The sequence below is a fragment of the Sceloporus occidentalis genome, unplaced genomic scaffold (genome assembly GCF_023333645.1).
Source record: "Sceloporus occidentalis isolate IW3139 unplaced genomic scaffold, rSceOcc1.0.p SCAF_1, whole genome shotgun sequence".
Taxonomy (NCBI): domain Eukaryota; kingdom Metazoa; phylum Chordata; class Lepidosauria; order Squamata; family Phrynosomatidae; genus Sceloporus; species Sceloporus occidentalis.
This window is the reverse complement of record NW_028316981.1, coordinates 13,602,535-13,621,524: the sequence shown is the minus strand read 5'-3', so window position 1 is coordinate 13,621,524 and position 18,990 is coordinate 13,602,535. Positions and strand designations below refer to the sequence as shown.

The window sequence follows — 18,990 nt, the reverse complement described above, 5'->3', positions numbered from 1 at the left end:
TGAAATCGTTTCGTGTAATTACATGATTTTTCTGGAATATTCATGGGAAAAACTGCCAATCTCCTTCATGTGATAAAGGGCCATACAATCCAATCTCCTGGCATGTAGGAATCAAAGCGCTAAACTGAAGCACTAAAACCTCCAAAGGAGACTCCACCACACTCCAAGGCAGCATACTCCACTGTCAAACAGTTCTTACTGTCAGGAAGTTCTTCTTAATGAAAAGGTTCTTCCTTTTTCAACAAATTGCTGCAAGAATAGGCTAGGCAGTATAGCCTAGATCTTACCTTATACTACAAAATATAGATTTGATACCCAATATCATGCATCTTCGTCACCAAGAAGCTTTCTCTTTTGAAATTGGTCCTGGCAATTTTGGCCTTCACTAATGTGTTGTTGTTGTTGTTGTTGTTGTTGTGTGCCTTCAAGTCATTTCTGACTTATGGTGACTCAAGATGAACCTGTCACAAGGTGCCCCCCCAAGTTTTGTTTAGAGAGTATCTGCTATTGAGCCAGCCCAAGATCACGCAGTAGCCCAGACCGAGTCCCAGTGGGATTCAAACCCGTGTCTCCATCCAACACTCAAACCAATAAACCAAACTGTAATCCATGAAATCTGGCTACAGATTGCAAGTTGTTCACCTTTGTGTTAACTGGATTCTATTGAAAATTGTCCTTCCTTTTGTTTGAGGCTCCAATCCTTCCAGAAAGCACTGGACCTAAGTGGTTCCTTAACATTCCAAACCAGACTATTACTCACTGAATTGCAAGGGCTCCAGGACTGTAATTTCATAGACACGGAAGGCGCTTTCTTGACTCTCACGCTCCACTCGCGCTCGGAATGCTGTAAGTAAGAAAGAAAGGTTTGTACTAATGTGAGTAGCTATTTGTTTGGGCCGTCTAGAACAGGAGTTAATTTTATAATGTACACTGCTTGGTGTAGTTTTTGCCAAGAAAGTTGTCTACATGTCCTGCAAATAAAAGAAACAAGCATGAGAAGCATAGATCTGCTCAGATCTGTAGCTGAAGCATTGCACTGAGCAGGAGTACAAAAATTAAGACTGGTTCTGCATGAACCAGAATTCTCCATGAGCTGCTCCACCCCATTACTCTGGGTGCTCTGTTGCAATGCCAAGTGGCTGTTTGCATGGGCATCCTGTTGTGCTGCCTAATGCCAGTGGCAGCACTGGTAGGTTTCATGCACTCTGAGGTCAAAACATGGCACCCAGCATCAATCACATGGCTAATTGCCTCATTCTGACCTCAGAGCAAATGATTTGCAGAGTGATGGCAGCCCCACGTGGCACAGTGGGATGCATTGTAAACAGCCATCTAGCATTGCAACAAAAGGCTCCAGAATAACCAGAACAAAAGGAACTTTTTAAAAAATGCATCTGAGAAAGTATGCCGGTATGGACCCAAAAGTAGGGCTAGGTAGGGCTGGGCGTCTACACATGCCCAGCCCTACTATCGGTGCCTGTGCACCATGTTGGCACTCCTCCGTTTACATGGCATGCGCCATGATGACACATGGGCATCAGAGCGCCCAAACGGTACCCCTTCCAAGAAGTTGTTTTCGACAGCTTCTTTTGGCTCCTGAGAGGGAGAGGATCGTTGCTGCACCTTGGCAATAACCGAAGACAAAAAAGGGCCGCTGCAGGCCGCCCGTCTGTCAAGCCCCTAAGTCTACGAAAGCTCATGCTGCCACTTGCTTTCTTTCAGTTAGTCCCAAAGATGCTATAAGATCTCTCTGCACACTGATTCTGCAGACTAACAAGGCTATATCTTTGCATTTTTTAAAAAAAAAAATGCTTTAAACGGGGTTATATGGCATATTTGGTGCTGAACTGGTGGGGCGTCCTCTGGACTGTTCACACTAGAATTGGGAATTGGGCCTTGTGTCATCAGGACTCTTTGCTAAGAGGATGGAAGGAGGGCATTTTATTTCCTAAATGTCACTTCAGACTTAAGATAGATCAGCAAGGCAAGTGTGGAGCCACAAAGAGAACAGAGGCAAGAATGTGAAAGATACCAAGGAACCAAGGTGGGAAAGGGTTGTATGAAAACAAGCAGACCTTTATGGTCTGGAGGGAGGTGGCATTGAAGGATGAGTCAAAATAGCAAGCTAGAAAGGGTGGTATGGTACTCCAAACAGAGCACCAACCAAGCATCTTTTTACCATAATGCACCCGGGGACTGTAACAGGCAAACTCCATGCGAGTGTCTTCTGTAATAGCATCACCAACGGTACGCTTCAAGCGTGGGCAGGCACCTGTGCAGAAAAAGAGGGGGCATATGTTCAAATTTCCTGGATTCCTCAATTTCTCTAGTTTTCATCTGTGAAATGTAGGAGGGTATGCACTGTAGCCCTGGCTTCCCTTCTGGCATATTTGCCTCTGTCCCAGGCAGTCTGTCCTTCAGAAATCCTAAAGTCAATAGAAGCCACTTTACCTTCTGCACATTGGCAGACGTCATCTGAGCATAAGGCAGAGACATACTGAGGCTTGTTGGGAGCACCATAGAAGATGTTGCAGCGCTGGTCTGATAGTGGGCAGGAGAAGAGTGGGGAGGAGGGAAGGGGAAGAGAGAAAGAACAATATATGAGAGGTTATTTAGTCTAGTGAATCTGATTCCTCCAGAAACCCAGTGTGGCTGAAATGTAAGCACAGACCCACAATTTTCTCACCCTCAGTGTATGACTGCCGCCTTTCTGGGTGGGTATCTACTAAGTTCCGTGTATCAGCAGAAAGAGTTACTTTCCTCTTCCTAACTGAGCTTAAAACAGAAGTTTGTGAGGACCTACTGTTGTTGCTGCTACTGCCCTTGAGTTGGCTTTGACTGATGGCAACCTTGTGAATGAGACACCTCCAAGACCCCCTATTCTCCACCACTCTTCCAGTTTCTGCAGATTCATTCCCATTGCCTCCTTAATTGAGTCCATCCATCTAACATGTGGTCTTCCTCTCTTTCTAATTCCTCCACTTCCTCCAACATTACTGTCTTTTCTAATGAGTCATCTCTTCTCATGATGTGGCCAAAATACAACAGCCTCAGCTTAGCCATCTTGGCTTCCAAGGAGAGTTCTGGCTTGATCTGTTGTGGAAGCCATTTGCTTGTCTTTTTGGCTGTTCGTGGTATCCTCAGCACTCTTCTCCAGCAGCAGATCTCAAATGAGTTTATTTTCTTTCTACCACTTTTCTTATCCATACTTTGTGATGGGAAATACAATGTCTTGGACAAGCCTAACTTTGGTATTTAGTTTAATATCTTTGCACCTTAAGATCTTGTCTAGATCTTTCATATCTGCCCTTCCCATTCCTAGTCTTCTTCTAATGTCTAGACTATTATCCCCATTCTGATCAATGATTCATCCAAGGTATGGGAAATCTTTAATTGTTTCATTTTCCTCTTTGTCTGTATTGAATTCCTGTAGCTCTTCCATAGTCATTTTTTTTCTTAATGCCAGCCTTAGCACGTTCCTCTCTGACTTCCTTTAGTAATAGTTTCAAGTATTTGATGATCTCTGCTAGTAGTATGGTGTCATCTACATATGTGAGGACCTACAGCTCCCAGATTTTCCCAGCTAGTATGCCAGTTTCCACATTGTAGTGAAAGTACCTCGAAGAGATTGCCATGCTCTTCTGGGGGAGTCTGGACACTATAGTCCAAAAGAGTGTCATTTCTAAGTTCAGGCATAGCACTCCAGAGGAAGTGGGGGTAAGGAGAGCACATTTCTGGCATCACACTAGATTGCAGAGATAGTCTGAATGTGCCATGATGCTCAGCATGAGCTCACTTCTCCCTGCCTCCCCACATAGGGCAGATGTCAATGCAAATTTCATCTGGCTCCCAAGAGCTGTCAAAATATAGGGACCCCTGTAATGCATACATAACAAGATAATGCAAATGCAACATGCTACACAACCTATTAAAAATGTATGGGCTGCCAGAAGTTTTAACTGACTAATCAGCCAAGCAAGTAATAGATCAATTAAATTCAAATACATTTGCATTTGTACTAAAACCTCAGTATTGTTTGTTTTGGGGAAGAATGGAAAACATTAAAAAAAAAGAAGACGCTCTCCTTGATTTATCCCTTGCAACTTCCAACCAACAAAGGCAAGCCTTGACAACTGAGTCTTGGGCCCCATATAAAAGATGCAACTCATTGTATCGAGGGATCTTCCTGCCCCAGGAATCTCTTATTTCTTACCTGGTTCATAAAAGTCATAGATGGCAGCACTGGCAGGCTGGAGCTTTCCTACAGGTACTGCCTGCTTTGCTTTAAATGCTAAGCATTCACGTTCTGATTCTGGCACCTAGGTATAAACACACACTTGTATTATTTCCTCCCTTATTTTTATACTGTATATTTCAAAGCAGCTGTCAATCAAACAAGAACAACAAGATCAGATGGGGAAGAGATGGAAAGCAAAGCAGTGGCAGAACCTTACATCCAGTTTCATCTAATATGGATGTGATGAGAGATCACCTTTCTTCAGACAAATCTTCCTTTGCATAATTCACACATTAGGGTGAGAAAGGTGTAGGGTTGTCAAGTGAAATACAGTGGGCCATTGGTATTTGCTGGGATTTGCTTCCAGAATCCCTGTGGATACTAAAATCCATGGATGCTCATGTCCCATTAAATACAATGGCATAGTAAAATGATGTTCCTGTATGAAATGGCAAAATCAAGGTTTGTTCTTTGGAATACACACACACACACACACACACACACACACTTGTCCCTCTACATTCACTTCTGACCATAGAATTGTGCTGGAGGAGCTACAAATGCCTAGGAGAGTGTTCTCTCTAGGAATCTCTAGGTCCTTCAGTTTGACTTTTGGTTAAAGCTGACCATAGAGTTGTGCTGGAGGATGTAGATATTCCTAGAGAGAACATATTAATAAAATCTGTGATTAATCAAATCCACAAAACCACAAATGTGGAGGGACAAGTGTGTGTGTGTGTGTGTATGTATATATACTGTGGATGGCTGAATCCATAGATAAAAAATCCATGGATGCGATGGACCAACTGTAAGAGAAAGGTTCCTATCACTTATGGTAATGTACAACAGGGATATGTTGTGGTGACGCAGTGGTTAAATGCCTGTACTGCAAGGTTGCGAGTTCAATACCAGCAAAAGGACTCAAGCTCGACTCAGGCTTGCAACCTTCCGAGGTCGCTAAAATGAGTACCCAGATTGTTGGGGGCAATTAGCTTACAGTTGTAAACCACTTAGACACTGTTAGTTCTGTATGAAGTGGTATATAAATGAAGCAGTTTTTGTTTTTATTTATTTCTCTCTATGTGTGTGTTTGTGCTTGTTGTGTTCATTATCCTGCCTTTTTCCCTAGTGAGACCTCATGCGGCTCACAACATAAATTATAACAAGCAGCACCTACTAAAATTCCTGCTTCTGTGGAATTATTAAAGGTGCAGGAGTTCTTGTTACCTACTGTCAAATCAACTTCAGCATGTGGTGACCCTATTAACAAGAGGCCTCCAAGAATCTTGATCATCAGCTGCTCTTATCTTGCAACCTCTGGGTAGCCCTCACTTCCTTGATTGAATCCACCCACCAGTACTACAATCTCCCTTTTTTCCTTCTGGTTTCCATCTTACCAAACATTGTTGTTGTTGTTGTTTTTTAGTGAATCATACCATCTCAGGATAAGTCCAGAGTAGGTCAGCCTCAGTTTAGTAATCTACTCTCCATTTCTAGTGATAGTTCAGGCTCAATTTGCTCTAAGACCCATGCATTTATCTTTTTAGCCATCCATTGGATCCATAGGGCTTCCTCCAGCACCATGTTTCAAAAAGCCTTTTGGTAAGGACCAGACTAAATGTCCTAAACAGCAGTAGTAGTGGAGCAGGGATGTGACATTGGCAGGGAATCTTTCAGAAAGAATGACAGGGGCACCATAACTAAGGCTGGTGTCACACTACACAGTTAATGCAGTTTGACACCACTTTAACTGCTATGGCTCCATTCTATGGAATCCTGGGATTTGTAGTTTGTTATAGCATCAGAGCTCTCTGATAGGGAAAGCTAAATATTTCACAACACCACAGATATCAGGATTTCATAGTATTGACCAATGGCAGTTAAAGCGCTGTCAAACTTCAGTAATTCTGCATTGCAGATGCACGCTAATTCTAAAGGAGCTAGTACTGTTGAGAAGAAGGCCATGATAAACCATTCCTGAAGCCTTTTGCCTTTAAAACCCTTATGATGAGAGATGATCCAAAATGAAGTTACAGGACCTTATTTCACTTTACAATGTGTGGCCTTACAGATTTCTTAGGCTGCATTTTTCTGGCTGAAAAGAGTGAATTGCCACAAATGGCAGAACAAGGGAGAAGAAATTCAATGGCAGACAACTACAGTATGCCCTTAGTGTCCTCTCGGGTTTGGTTCCAGGATCTACCATGGATACCAAAATCTGTGGATGCTCAAGTCCCATTATATACAATGGAGTAGTAAAATGGCATCCCTTATATAAAACAGCAAAATCCAGCTTTTGCTTCTTTTTTATTTATGGGAGGGGAATATTTTCAAGCCATGGATGCTTGAATCCACGGATGCAGACTCTGTGGATATGTAGGACCAACTGTAATTATTTTAACTAGTTACATCTGAACTCATATCAGAAGACAGGGCTGGCGGGATCCATACTGCCCTCTTTGATGTGTTGGGTATATGCGCATGGGAGTGCATTGGAACACTTCGATAGAGCTTTCCCATTTCCTCCCTCATTAAATTCTCTCCTGCTGGTTTCTCTCACCGAGTCAATATAGAGCAGCAGCCGTCGTCCTTGAAGCTCCCAATGGCTGATGTATCGATCAGGGACATCTCGCAGCTGAGGAGTTGGAGGGAAGGGGGGGGGGGGAAGAAATGCAAAAATAAAAAACAAGCCATATTCTCTCAAATAGAGTCAGTACTAGTATCTGCTATAATGGGAGTTCTTTAGCCCCTGTGTAAATAAGCTAGACTTCTACACTGAAGGCAAGAGAATCTATAGTTTTCTTTGTGGGAGCATATAAGGGGTTATTCACACTGTGAAAAGAATCCAGGATGATTCTGGGTTGAATCTCCATTGTTCACACGCATCCTGAAGTTGGGGGGGTGGCTGCCAAAATCTCCATTTAATCTGGGATAATTGATATTGGGTTTCCCACCCCGAGTTTTTTTTAAAAAGATCCTCATCATCAGTAGTTGACTATGCAAATGCCTTTGGAACACATTCAAGGCATGCAGCATTTTATCCTGGGTTTATTTGCATCAGTTATTCAACTGATGTGAATAGACTCAGGATAAAATGCTGCATGCCTTGAACGTGTTCCGAATGCATTCACATAGTCGACTCCATCTTTATTCAAATGTTTGCACGTGTGAGCAACCAAACTTGCAGGGATGCACATTGATGTGATTTCATAGTGTGAATAAGAAACCCAGAATACATGAGTGAGATGATTTGCATCGTCGCGCTAAAAAAACCAACATCTGAATGACCCCAAGTGTTCTATATAGGTTTTTCATTTTCTCCCAGTTTGCCTTATCAGTGTATCCCAGTGACTTGGGAGATCCAGGTTCAAGTCTTCACTGAGCTGTGAAACTGATGCAGGTCCTAAGCAAATAGGCAGGATACCACGGGCAAAGCTCGTGGTATCCTGCCCCTATTTCTGTCATGGGTCAGTCCCTAGGCTGGCGCAGCGACGGGTGGGTGTTTACACACATGTCCACCACTGTACCATGGCGCTGCTGTTGACATACATCCCTTACCTGCCTCTGCTGTCGCGTCTTTTCTGAAAACCCCCATTGTGGAACTTAAGAGCAGAAATGGGGTGCTGATTACAACCCCATGGCCAGACACCCCATCCAATGTCACAGGCCATGGCAAGGTCCTTCAGAGAAGATGCAATGGCAGAGGAAGGTAAGGGGTGTGCAGGGCCATGTGGTGTGCTGGCTGTTGTAATGGAGTTTCAAGGAAACTCCATGGTCTTTTTGCCTTGAGATAAGGTCCCTTTGGCCAGGTCCAAAGGGACCTTTGGTCCAAAACTGCCAGATCAGTATCTGGTCTGGTCAATACCAGTCTGGGGCTATTGTCCTACATCGTCCATATAGGCCAGGCCATGGGGGACATGGACCTATTGGGTAGCATCTTAGGCCAGCCACTCTCTTTCTACCTGTCTCACCTCCGTCAAGGTAGAGTTGCCAGAGTGAATACGGGAGAGGGCTCTTGTATCTTTAAAAGTTGTTTAGAAGAGGGTTTTTTTTTTTTTTTAGCAAGTGTGGCTTGTGACATTACCATGCAAGAAGAAACACCTGCTGCAATTCCCTCTTCTATGCAAACATTAAAGATACAGGAATTCTCTCCCTTGCAAGTGGGTGATGGCTATTGCAGAAAGGCCAGTAGAGAAAGAAATGCTTATTCCTTCCCTTGCAGGTCACTTTTATTTTACTACAGCCTTCCCATTTGTTGCTATTATCCTGGGAAAGGTGCAGGCCAATAAACACAAAAACAGGTCTATAAAAATTAGAATCCCATTAAAAAATACCTTACCACCTCCATGTCTGCTGTTTTTACAATGATTTCTCCCACCGAAAAGAGGCCAAGATATTTACAGTAGCTTTTGTGAAGCAAAAGGGAACATAGGGCAGATTGCCGAGAAAATTTGGGGGGAAAGAATTGGCTTATTTTACATTAAATCTGGTGACGATTTTCTTTTACAGTTTTAAAAAAGATTTGCAGTTATTCATAAGCTCAGCAACATACTTGACAGCCTACTCCTGCCTGGGTTTATTGGGTATTTCAGGAAATATATCTGGGACTCAGATATAGTCTGTAGCTCTGAAAAGTTGGCGGCTGATTTACTTTTTAACTAGAAAGAGGGAAGAGCCACTACCGTAGATCAATTGAAGTAAGCCAGCTACAGAGAGGCAGCATGGTGTAGTGGTTTGAATATTGGACCAAGACGCTGGAGACCAGGATTTGAACTCTTGTTCAGCCATGGAAATCCACTGGGTGACCTTAGGAAAGTCACTCTCAGCCTCAAATGAAAGCAAAGGCAGATCTTGTCAAGTCAACCCCGTGATGGCCTTAGCATGATCATAATGACTTGACGGTACAAAACAACAACTACTATTACCACCCCACATATTTCTCAGATATTTGCTTCTTTCTTTTGGGGCTGTTTTCTTTCCTCTATTTGAAGAAAAAGTGGGCTGAAATGTTAAGGTCATCCATTGCAAACCAAAACCTGCCAGATTGTTCAGACTGTGCTGTGTCAACATACATACTACTCTTACCTATACTACAGCTTGTAAGCATTGCCTTTTTTGGACTACATCCCCCAGAATTCAGGGGGATGTGATCCAAAAATGTATCTCTGCCAAGCTCTGCTGTACACCTGTCTGAGGGTTAAAGTATAAGAAACATAAAATACATATTCAACAATTTAAGCCTCCCTCCCTCTAATATAAGCAGTCTCAGTCAGTCAAGGAGAACTTTAATTCTTCCTTCATACGGTTCTTTTTATTGTAAAACTCTCCTTGTGGGTTTTTATTTTTTAATATCATCTCTGGGCTTTTTAAAAGGAACATACTGAGGGGGATTATACTGCTGCTGTTATAAAAAAAAAACAAATCAGAGGATATTTCCCACATAATTCAGTTCAGAGCTTGTGAAAAAATCTTTGGGGATCTATTACCACACATCACGAGTTTAACATCACATTATGGACCCATTCCCACTTACATTTAAACCGGTTTGCAGTTCCCCTTCGTTCTGTGTCAGTGAATCGCTTCCAAAAGGTCTGACGTTCCCACTATGAAAGCAGATCTTTTCATTATCCCTTTGTAATCGTATCTTTTTTGGGCACGATTGTTGCCCCCACTTGTTTGCGCCACTTCAAAATGCATGTCAATCATCTGCATGTTATCGGTGATGTAAGCGGCAGCCTGGCTTAGGAACTATTTTTTATTTTTTTAAAAAATTGATAGAAGATTCGATACATTGGTTTTGCAACTACTTGCCTCACTGAGCTGCCGATTGCCTGGCTTGCCACCTAAGTAACTGCAAGTGGTTGCAAAATCAATGAATTTAATCTTCTATCTTTTTTTTTTAATAAATCATGTGCCTATAGGTCACACCACAAGCACAAAGGCAGCGCTGGAGCAGGGGGGAATGAATCTACCAAAAACTGAGGAGGAATAGTAAACACCCTTCTGCCATTAATCCCTCCCCTCCGAAATGAAGTGATTCAGACCCATCATTCTCACCTGTTGAACATGCTTCAGAATTGATTCCCCCCCCCCCAAAAGAACCACCAAAGAATTTTTGTCAGGATTTTTTTTGCATTTCCTCGCTTCATAGCGACAGAAACCAATCACAGTAGGATCAGAAACGGTTTCAAATGTGAATGACTTTTGTATAACCCGAATTCGCCTTAAATCATAGTGGGAACACGGCCTTTAGTTTTTCCCTAAAATAAATTGGGTAGGGAAACATCTTGACGATGCTTAGAAAAACTGCGACGAGAAGACTCTTGGGCTGTCTCTGAAGTTGGAGACTTATTCTGTGCAAAATTTGCATTTGGTAGTTTGTGCAGAAATCAGCATTTTCTACACAGGAAACAATCTTTTCTGTGCAGAAAATAGTATTTCGATGCAGAAATATTAATTCCTGCACAGAAAATGCAGTTTTCTATTCAGTTTGTTTGTTTGTTAGTATTGAATCGGGAATAACCTTCAAAAACTGCCTGGCTTTCAAAGATTTTCTTGCCCAGGGAAGAAAGCTGCTGAAATTATTCATTGCTACTTTGGAGAAAGTGTGACACAGTGGTTTCAGTGTTGGACTGCAGCTCTGGACACTGATTCCCAGGTTGGCCATGAAATCTAATGGGTGACCTTGGCCAAGTCACAGGCTTAGAGGAAAGGCAATGACAAAACCTCCTCTGACAAATCTTGTCCCATGATACTTTCACCTTACGTTCGCCCTAAGTAAGAAACAACTTGAAGGCACAGAATACACAACACACATACCCTTTGAGAAGAAGCTTACTGAAGAATTACATCCCTCATGTGTGTCTTCAAGTTGTTTATGACTTATGGCGACTCTAAAGTGAACCTATCAAGGGTTTTCCTGGAGCTGAGACAGTGTGACTAGTCCAAGGTTACTCAGTGGGTTTCCATAGTTGAGAGGGGAATTGAACCTGGTTCTCTATGTCTGTAGTCCAATTTTTCACTATACCACACTTTCTACAAGGTAGCAACAAGTAATTCAGCAATTTTCTTCCCGCTGCAAGAAAGTGTTTGAAAACCAGGCAGTTTCTGAGGGCTATTCACAATTCGGGACTTATGCAAAACAAAAACAAAATAAAAATCCCAGATGGTAATTTTGCACAGAAATCAGCATTTTTTGTTCAGGAAACAGACTTTTCTGCATGGAAAATAATGTTTCAATCCAGAAATATTTATTCCTGTGGACAAAATATTGCCTTCTGTGTAGAAAATGCTGTAATTCGGGATTTATTTCGTGTACACATGCTTGATTTACATAGAAAACAGCATTTTCTGTGCAGGAAGTAATATTTTTGCATTGAAATATTGAAATATTATCAAACCCTGGCCTCTAAGGTTGTAGTCCAACACTCAAACCACTGCGCTGTGCTGGCTCTCTTACCTTTTAGAAAAATCTCACAGTACTTCCACCTTTCCCCCCAAATAGTTACCTGGTGAAGGTCACCCTCATCAGGTTGAAAGCCACTAAGCAGGGTGATGTCAATGATGACCATGCCAGTGACATGTGCCCCTGGTTGTCTCCTACAATGGAAGGAACAGCAGGGTGAGGAGGAGAAGAACAAGCAATAGCACATTAGTAATGAGAATTGATGGAAAGGATTTTCTGCTCTTTTCCAGAGTCAGTACAGTGCATTTAGTTAGCATCACCAGCCCTGCCATTAGGCACAGTGAGGTGGCAATGCCAGGTGACAGATACTTGGAGCTGAAAGCAAGGAGGAAAAAACTGTATGCCATGATGTTTACCCTATGCTCCCTGAGCCAGCCTACTGTCTTCAAGTGTCATGGTGTGCCATCAACATATGGAATCTAGCGATGTTGTTTGGTGGAGCACTAAAGCTCTCTGGATGAGGATTTTAAATACTTCCTGAAACTTTAAATCCCAGGGTTCCATAGAATGGACTAGTGAAATTTACAGTGGCATCAAACTGTAATACATTGTGTAGTATTTGTGTCCTCTGCGAACTACACATTAATTACCAGTGCAGTTAACATGGGACTGAAAAGGGCAGGGGAATTGTTTTGTCCTTTGCTTCAGACTGCAAACATCTTGAGAAAACCATATTTTATATTTTATGTCCCCCATTTCACATGAAAGATTATAGATTTTCATAATTATCTTTCTTCTGCCCAATCTTATTGTACTGTTTGAATCCCACTCTGAAAAACTCTGGGAAGTATACATGTGCCCCCCCCCCCTTTTTTTTTTTTAAATGCTCACAACAACTCTACAAGATAAGCCATTCTGAGAAAGAGTGATGGATCTCAAATGACCCAATAAGTTTTGTGGCTGAGTGGGACTTGAATCCTAGAGCCTTATTGCATTACAAGAGTAAGACAAGATACAGCAAGATAGAAGTGGCTTTCTGGTGACCTTGTTGTATGATGTTGTAATACTTCCAGTGTCTTTCCAGAGGGAGATGGTCATAAAAGTGTGGCTTTTGCTAAACTGATTTTTCCAGCAGGATAAAAGGCACACTTTTATGATAATCTCTGCCAGGAATAGAATGGAAGTGCTTCAAGAACATGCAAAGAGGTAAACAGAAAGCTGCCTCTATCTTGCTGCCTCTCATCTTACTTTTGTAATGAGATAAGGATCGTAGTCTCACTTGTCTAATTCCAAAATTCTGATGCTAGCACAGTCATAACAGTTAAAGTGTACAAAAATGTCATAATTGTGTAGTATGAAATGGACACTGGTCTTCCGCTACCCTTCAGGATAGTAAAGTTCAGGGGATGAGGTACAGGATGGCAGACTCAAGAAGAACAGCTGGGGAGGACAAGCCTGTTTACACCTTAAAAACACCAATTTTTCAAACCTGGAAATATTTTTTGGGCTATTTCTAGTTTTATTTTGCTCTTTATTTGGCATTTTGAGCAGTCTGTGCTGCACCCAAAAGGTCGTAGGGACAAAAATTTGGCTACCATCCCACCACAATTGCACCCCCAGCCCTGATTGTAAGAAGATATTAGAGGATGCAATACCATGATGCAATACCTTCCATGTCAGTGAATGGTGAATCTGCCCTGGGTTTACTCAAAAACATTAAAGAAGTTGTCCAAATGACTAAGTCCTATTCACCAAACAAGTTCAGCATCTCAGATGGCTCTTAAAAATTCAAACTAAAAACCAGAACAGATTCTTCTTCTCATTGACATGGAAGGCATCAGCCACCACTGCCATGAAATTACCCCAGTTAGCAAGTTTTTACCCTGAAAATAGAGTAATGCTCTATCTTACCAAAAGCAGATGTTGTAGGTGACATCTCGTTGTGGCTGTCCAGGTTCTTTGGCTTCCCTCCTGCGTCGGCGGCGGGCATCAAACAACTCAATGGATGATAACGGTTGGTCAGCAGGCAGTGGCTGCTCAGCAGTTTCAGCCTCATCTTCATATTCATAGTAGTATTCATATGCATCAGCTGTTAAGGACATGAGTGGAGCCATATTGGATTAGGCCAAAGGTAACATTTTGTTCATAGACTGCATCATCGAACACCTATAGGAAACTCAACAGCAGACATGGTGGCTTTACCACTCTCCATCACATATTCACCCAGGAATTCATATGCAGGTGGCACAGTGGTTAAATGCCTGTACTGCAGCCACTCATTCAAAACCATAAGGTTGCAAGTTCAATACCAGCAAAAGGGCTCAAGCTTGATTCAGGCTTGCATCCTTCCGAGGTTGCAAAAATGAGTACCCAGATTGTTGGGGGCAATTAGCTTACAGTTTGTAAACTGTTTAGGGAGTATTTAAGTGCATTGATAAGCAGTATAGAAATGTACTTGCTATTGCTATTGCTATATCACATCTGATAATGGAGCCATCTTGACTAGTAGCTATTGATGGCCTCAATCTAATGTACCTTTAACCTCCATCAATTTATCTAGAGAGATAAATTGGCAGCATGAGCTTTCATAGACTTAACTCTACAAAAGCTCATGCTGCCATCTACTTTCTGTAGTTAGTCTTAAAGGTACTACAAGATCTCTCTACATACTGTTTCTGCATACTAACCTGTTTCTATTTTTGAATTCTACCATTAATTTATCCAGTTTCCTTTTAAAGCAGTGGTTCTCAAACGGTGGGGTGAGACCCTAAGGGTGGGTGTGAGAGTTGCTCAAGGGTGTGTGTAAGACTTGGAGGCCCTGATCCCGTCTTCTTCTTTCTCCTCCTTCTCCACTTTACCAAACTTTTTCTTTCCTGGAGGGCAGCCACCTCTGAGGGAGGCAGAGGAAGAGGAGAGCAGACAAGATCACTAGATCATGGTCTCTGGCAGGGCCCATTTCTTCTTCCTCCACCCGTCCCATCAGTACCCCAGTTCTCAGGATTAGATACTACTGGTTGATCTATGGTAAGACTCATTTGGTTGTCTTCTTGGCCATACACGCTAAGCTGCAAAACTCTTCTCCAGCACCACATCTGAAACATGTTTATTTTTTTCCCTCACCATCCAGCTCTCATATCCATACACAGTGATGGGAAACACGATGGTATGGACAGTACAAGTACAGATGTGAGAGCTGGACAGTGAGAAAAGCAGAGAGAAAGAAAATCAATTCATCTGAAATGTGGTGCTGGAGAAGAGCGCTGAGGATACCGTGGGCAGCCAAGGAGACAAACATATGGGTCCTGGAACAGATCAAGCCCACACTATTCTTGGAAGCCAGGATGACTACATTGAGGCTGTTGTACTTTGGCCACTTCATAATTAAAAATAATAATTAGAAAAGGCACTGATGCTAGGAATGGTGGAAGGCAGTAGAAAGAGGGGAAGATCATAAACTAGATGGTTATATTTGATCAGGGAAGACACAGGTCTGGGCCTACAGGACCTGAGCAAAGAGGTTAAGGACAGAGGGGCTTGAAGATGTCTCATCCACAGGGTCACCATTAGTTGAAGTCAACTTCAGGGCAGTTTACAACAACAATGGAAAATCTTTAACTATTTCATTTTCCTCATTGTCTGCCTTGAAATTATGTAACTCATCCATGATCTTTATTAACTGTAGTCAATATCAAACACAGTTCAACAAAACAATAAACCATGGTTGGGGATGGGGGAATGGAAGCATGAAGGAGGAGAAGGTAGGAAGAAGTGAGCAACTGAGGCTAAACCATGATTTTAGTACAGCCTTTCCCAACTTGGTATAGTCAAGAAGTATTGAATTACAATCCCTACAGTCTCCAGCCACATTGTATGGAGGGATGATACCAGGTTTCAAAGAGATATCTAGCCCCACTTTGACTTACGTTCATGTCGAACAGACCCACTCAAGGTCACTTCTAACCCGAGGGTTTGGCATGAAGTGTTCTGCATATTTAAGACGTTAAATTGCTTGAGGACCTGCATGGAACAGAAAATAGAAGATCCAGAGTACTGTTTGGTGTCAGAGTTTGAAAAAGTTACTTATTACGACTCCTACTCTTGGACTCCCCACAATCAGCATGATAACTGAGGAGGAAACTGGAGGCAACCTAATTATTATTTCTGGGTCCTTGGCTGCTCTCCTCTGTTGAAGAACAGAACTATATATGGTCCACTCAAGGCATGTAAAGTTATATTTTTCTGTGTCCAAATAAACAGTCCTGCCTTATGCACAGTCAGAGTGCATCTCCACTGTAGACATAATGTAGTTTGATACCACTTTTAACTACCATGCCTCCAGCCTACAGAATCTTGGGATTTGTAGTTTTGTGAGGCATCACCAGCACTCTTTGGCAGAGAAGGCTAAGATCTTGTAAAACTACAAATGCCAGAATTCCATAGAATGGAGCTACAGCACTTAAAGTGAAGTCAAACTCCATTATTTCTACAGCGTAGATGCACGTTGAGACAGCAGGAGGTGCAGCAAAAATGACTTTATGAGCTATATGGATTATTCAGGCTACATTTGCTTATCCCTGCCTTACCCAACTGTTGGGAAGATAAAAGTGGAGGAAACACATTGCACCACTCTGAGTTTATACAAATACACAAAGGAGGGTAGCAATAATTAAAAACAGAATGAAGATACTCACAGTCAAAGTCCCTTTCCCTTTTCCTTCCACCTTTACAAGGATGTTGGTTCCCAAGGAAAACTAATGGAAGGAAGAGACGAAACAAAGAAGCAAGTGAACGACTGACCCATCTAACTAATATTTTAGTATCATATATGGCAGCTTTTCCTTACACTTTTCAGATGTGTTTGACTTCATGCTGTTTATTTAGCTGAAGCTGATGAGATTTGTAGGTCAAAAACATCTGGTGGGCACTAGGCTGGGAGAGGAACTGCTAAGTGGAGATTGAGATTCAAGTGACTGGCTGGTTTTAGAAACAAGGAAGGAAATAAAGAAGACCCACTCCCTCTTCTGTAGGGCACCTCCTGTGCCCGTCTCCTCTCACTTGGCACAACCAGATGTGTTGAAATATATCATTTGACCGTGCTGGGTGAGAATGATGGGAGTTGTAGTACAATACATTTGGATGACACCTGGTTGGGGAAGGCTGCCTGTGTTATTTATTTATAAGGTTGAGAACAATGCACAGTTGGCCCTCCGTATCCATGGATTCTTTATCCACAGATTCAGCTATACATGGCTTGAATAAATTCTTTGGGGGAATCTTAATGATGATAAAAGCAACACCTCCAGGTGGTACTGTTCCACAGTCTTAGTGTTTAGCTGTCATTCTGTATGTTGCCTGTTTTTGCTCTTGGGAATGATCCTCTGAAAAGCAGAGATTTGATGCTTATGCTGTTTAGAACTTGGAAGTAACAAGTTAGAAGCAACACAGTTACAAGTTATATTTAGGCAGACTAAGAGTATAACAAAGGCAAATGAGAAGGAAAGATGTTACTTTACTGGTGAAATGAGTAATGTTATCTGATTAGCTGGAAATTGCTTTTAAAAAGCATTTTAAGTCTTTTTTATGGGCAGGAAATATTCAACAATTATGTCAGTGAATCCAAGTTCCATAAGTGCAGATAACACTGTATAATGAAAAAGCAACAAGCAGAGCAACATGTAATGTGGTGTGTTACTTTTTGTACACTCCAATAAGCAATATCTAATAATTATAGTTTGATTATATTTGAAAGCAACAACAGGAACAAATTACTTTCTTACAATATGTTCTGCATACAAGTTGAACAGAGAGGGTGAAAGGATGCAGCCTTGCCTGACCCCTTTGCCAATTGGGAACCATTCTGTTTCTCCATGTTCTGTTTTGACAGTAGCCTCTTGTCCTGAGTATAGATTCCTCATCAGGACTATCAGATGTTTTGCCACTCCCATGTCTTTAAGGGAATTCCATAGCCTTTCACGATCTATTCTATGCAGTCAAAGGCTTTGCTATAGTCTATAAAGCACATGCAGATTTTCTTATGGAATTACCTGGTGTGCTCCATTAGCCATTGTATGTTTGAAATGTGGTCCCTGGTGCCTCTTCCTTTCCTGAATCCCTCCGTAAATCTGGGATTTCTCTCTCCATGTATGGCTGGAATCTATGTTGCAGAATTTTGAGCATGATTTTGCTTACATGGGAGATCAGTGCTATGGTCCTATAGTTGCTGCAATCTCTTGTGTCTCCTTTTTTGTGGATGGGGATGTATATTGATTGCTTCCAATCTGTTGGCCATCATTTTGTTTTCCATATCTGTTGACATATGTTGATTAGCACTAGAGATGACTCTGTCAATGTGGATTGTAGCAGTTCAATTGGAATATCATCTGTTCCTGGTGATTTGTTTTTTGCTATTTCTCTTATTTCAGTTTCCACCTCACTTTTTAGAATTTGGGGTTCATCTTCATGTGGCTCTTTGTTCCATGTGTCCTTCATTTTGTCATCTCTTTTGTATAATTCTTCTTTGTAATGCATCCAACATCTTTTTATTTCCTCCTGGTTTTGAATTATGCTATTTTTATTGCCATCTAGAGCGTCCCAGTCTTTGTTTTGAGTTTTCCTATGATTTCCCGGATCTTGTGAAATAGACCTCTTGTTCTTCCCTTTTTATTGTTGTCTTCTATTTCTCTGCATTGGTCATTGTAGTAATTTTCTTTATCTTTCTGCACTACCACAACTGTATAAATATGCTTAATGACCCAAAGCTTTCATATCACTCTTACCAAGTTCATGTTAAAATATAAATCAGTTAGTCTTAAATGTGCTGCTAGATTCCATTTTCTTCCTACCCAGTCCCTATTTCCAATAAAACATCCATACAAACATGGATCATTTTGTCCAAACATGGGCAGGAGGAAAGCAGCTAACCAACTGAAAGCACTGAATGGGTGGAAAGCCACTGAAGAAGTAAGAAATAATCTGAAAAGCATATACCTGTAGTTCTTCCTGAACTGGATCATTGGACTTCCCAAATGAAAATAATACCGGCAAGCTTTTGCCAGGGATGGTGAGGGTCACCTTCAATTCGTTCTCTTCCTCATTGAAAGTGCTGATCCAATAACGTGACAAAGCTTCTAGTGCCACCACAGTATCCTGAAAATGGAAGATGGTATTGAAATTAGACATTCCAGCATGGTGTAGTGGTCTAGGCATTGTGCTATGACTCTGCAGACCAGGGTTTGAATCCCAGCTCAGCCATGGAAGTCCATTGAGTTAACCTTGGGCAAGTCACACACTCTCAGCCTCAAAGGATGGCAATGGCAAACCCCCTCTAAAGTAACTTGCCAAGAAGCCC

The 18,990-nt window shown here is 41.8% G+C and overlaps 1 protein-coding gene across 1 annotated transcript in view; it reads right to left on the bottom strand.

Moving 5' to 3' along the window:
- Window positions 1-18,990, bottom strand: part of LOC149320830 (complement C4-B-like) — a 94,839-nt gene that overhangs the window by 5,913 nt on the left and 69,936 nt on the right. Inside the window, exons 30-39 of the mRNA XM_089502623.1 lie at window positions 18,630-18,788; window positions 16,334-16,393; window positions 15,566-15,659; window positions 13,554-13,731; window positions 11,746-11,836; window positions 6,798-6,872; window positions 4,214-4,319; window positions 2,452-2,541; window positions 2,180-2,272; window positions 761-844 (exon numbers count right to left, since the gene is read on the bottom strand). Of these exons, the coding sequence (XP_089358749.1) occupies window positions 761-844; window positions 2,180-2,272; window positions 2,452-2,541; window positions 4,214-4,319; window positions 6,798-6,872; window positions 11,746-11,836; window positions 13,554-13,731; window positions 15,566-15,659; window positions 16,334-16,393; window positions 18,630-18,788 (1,030 nt within the window). The remainder of the gene's footprint in view (window positions 1-760; window positions 845-2,179; window positions 2,273-2,451; window positions 2,542-4,213; window positions 4,320-6,797; window positions 6,873-11,745; window positions 11,837-13,553; window positions 13,732-15,565; window positions 15,660-16,333; window positions 16,394-18,629; window positions 18,789-18,990) is intronic.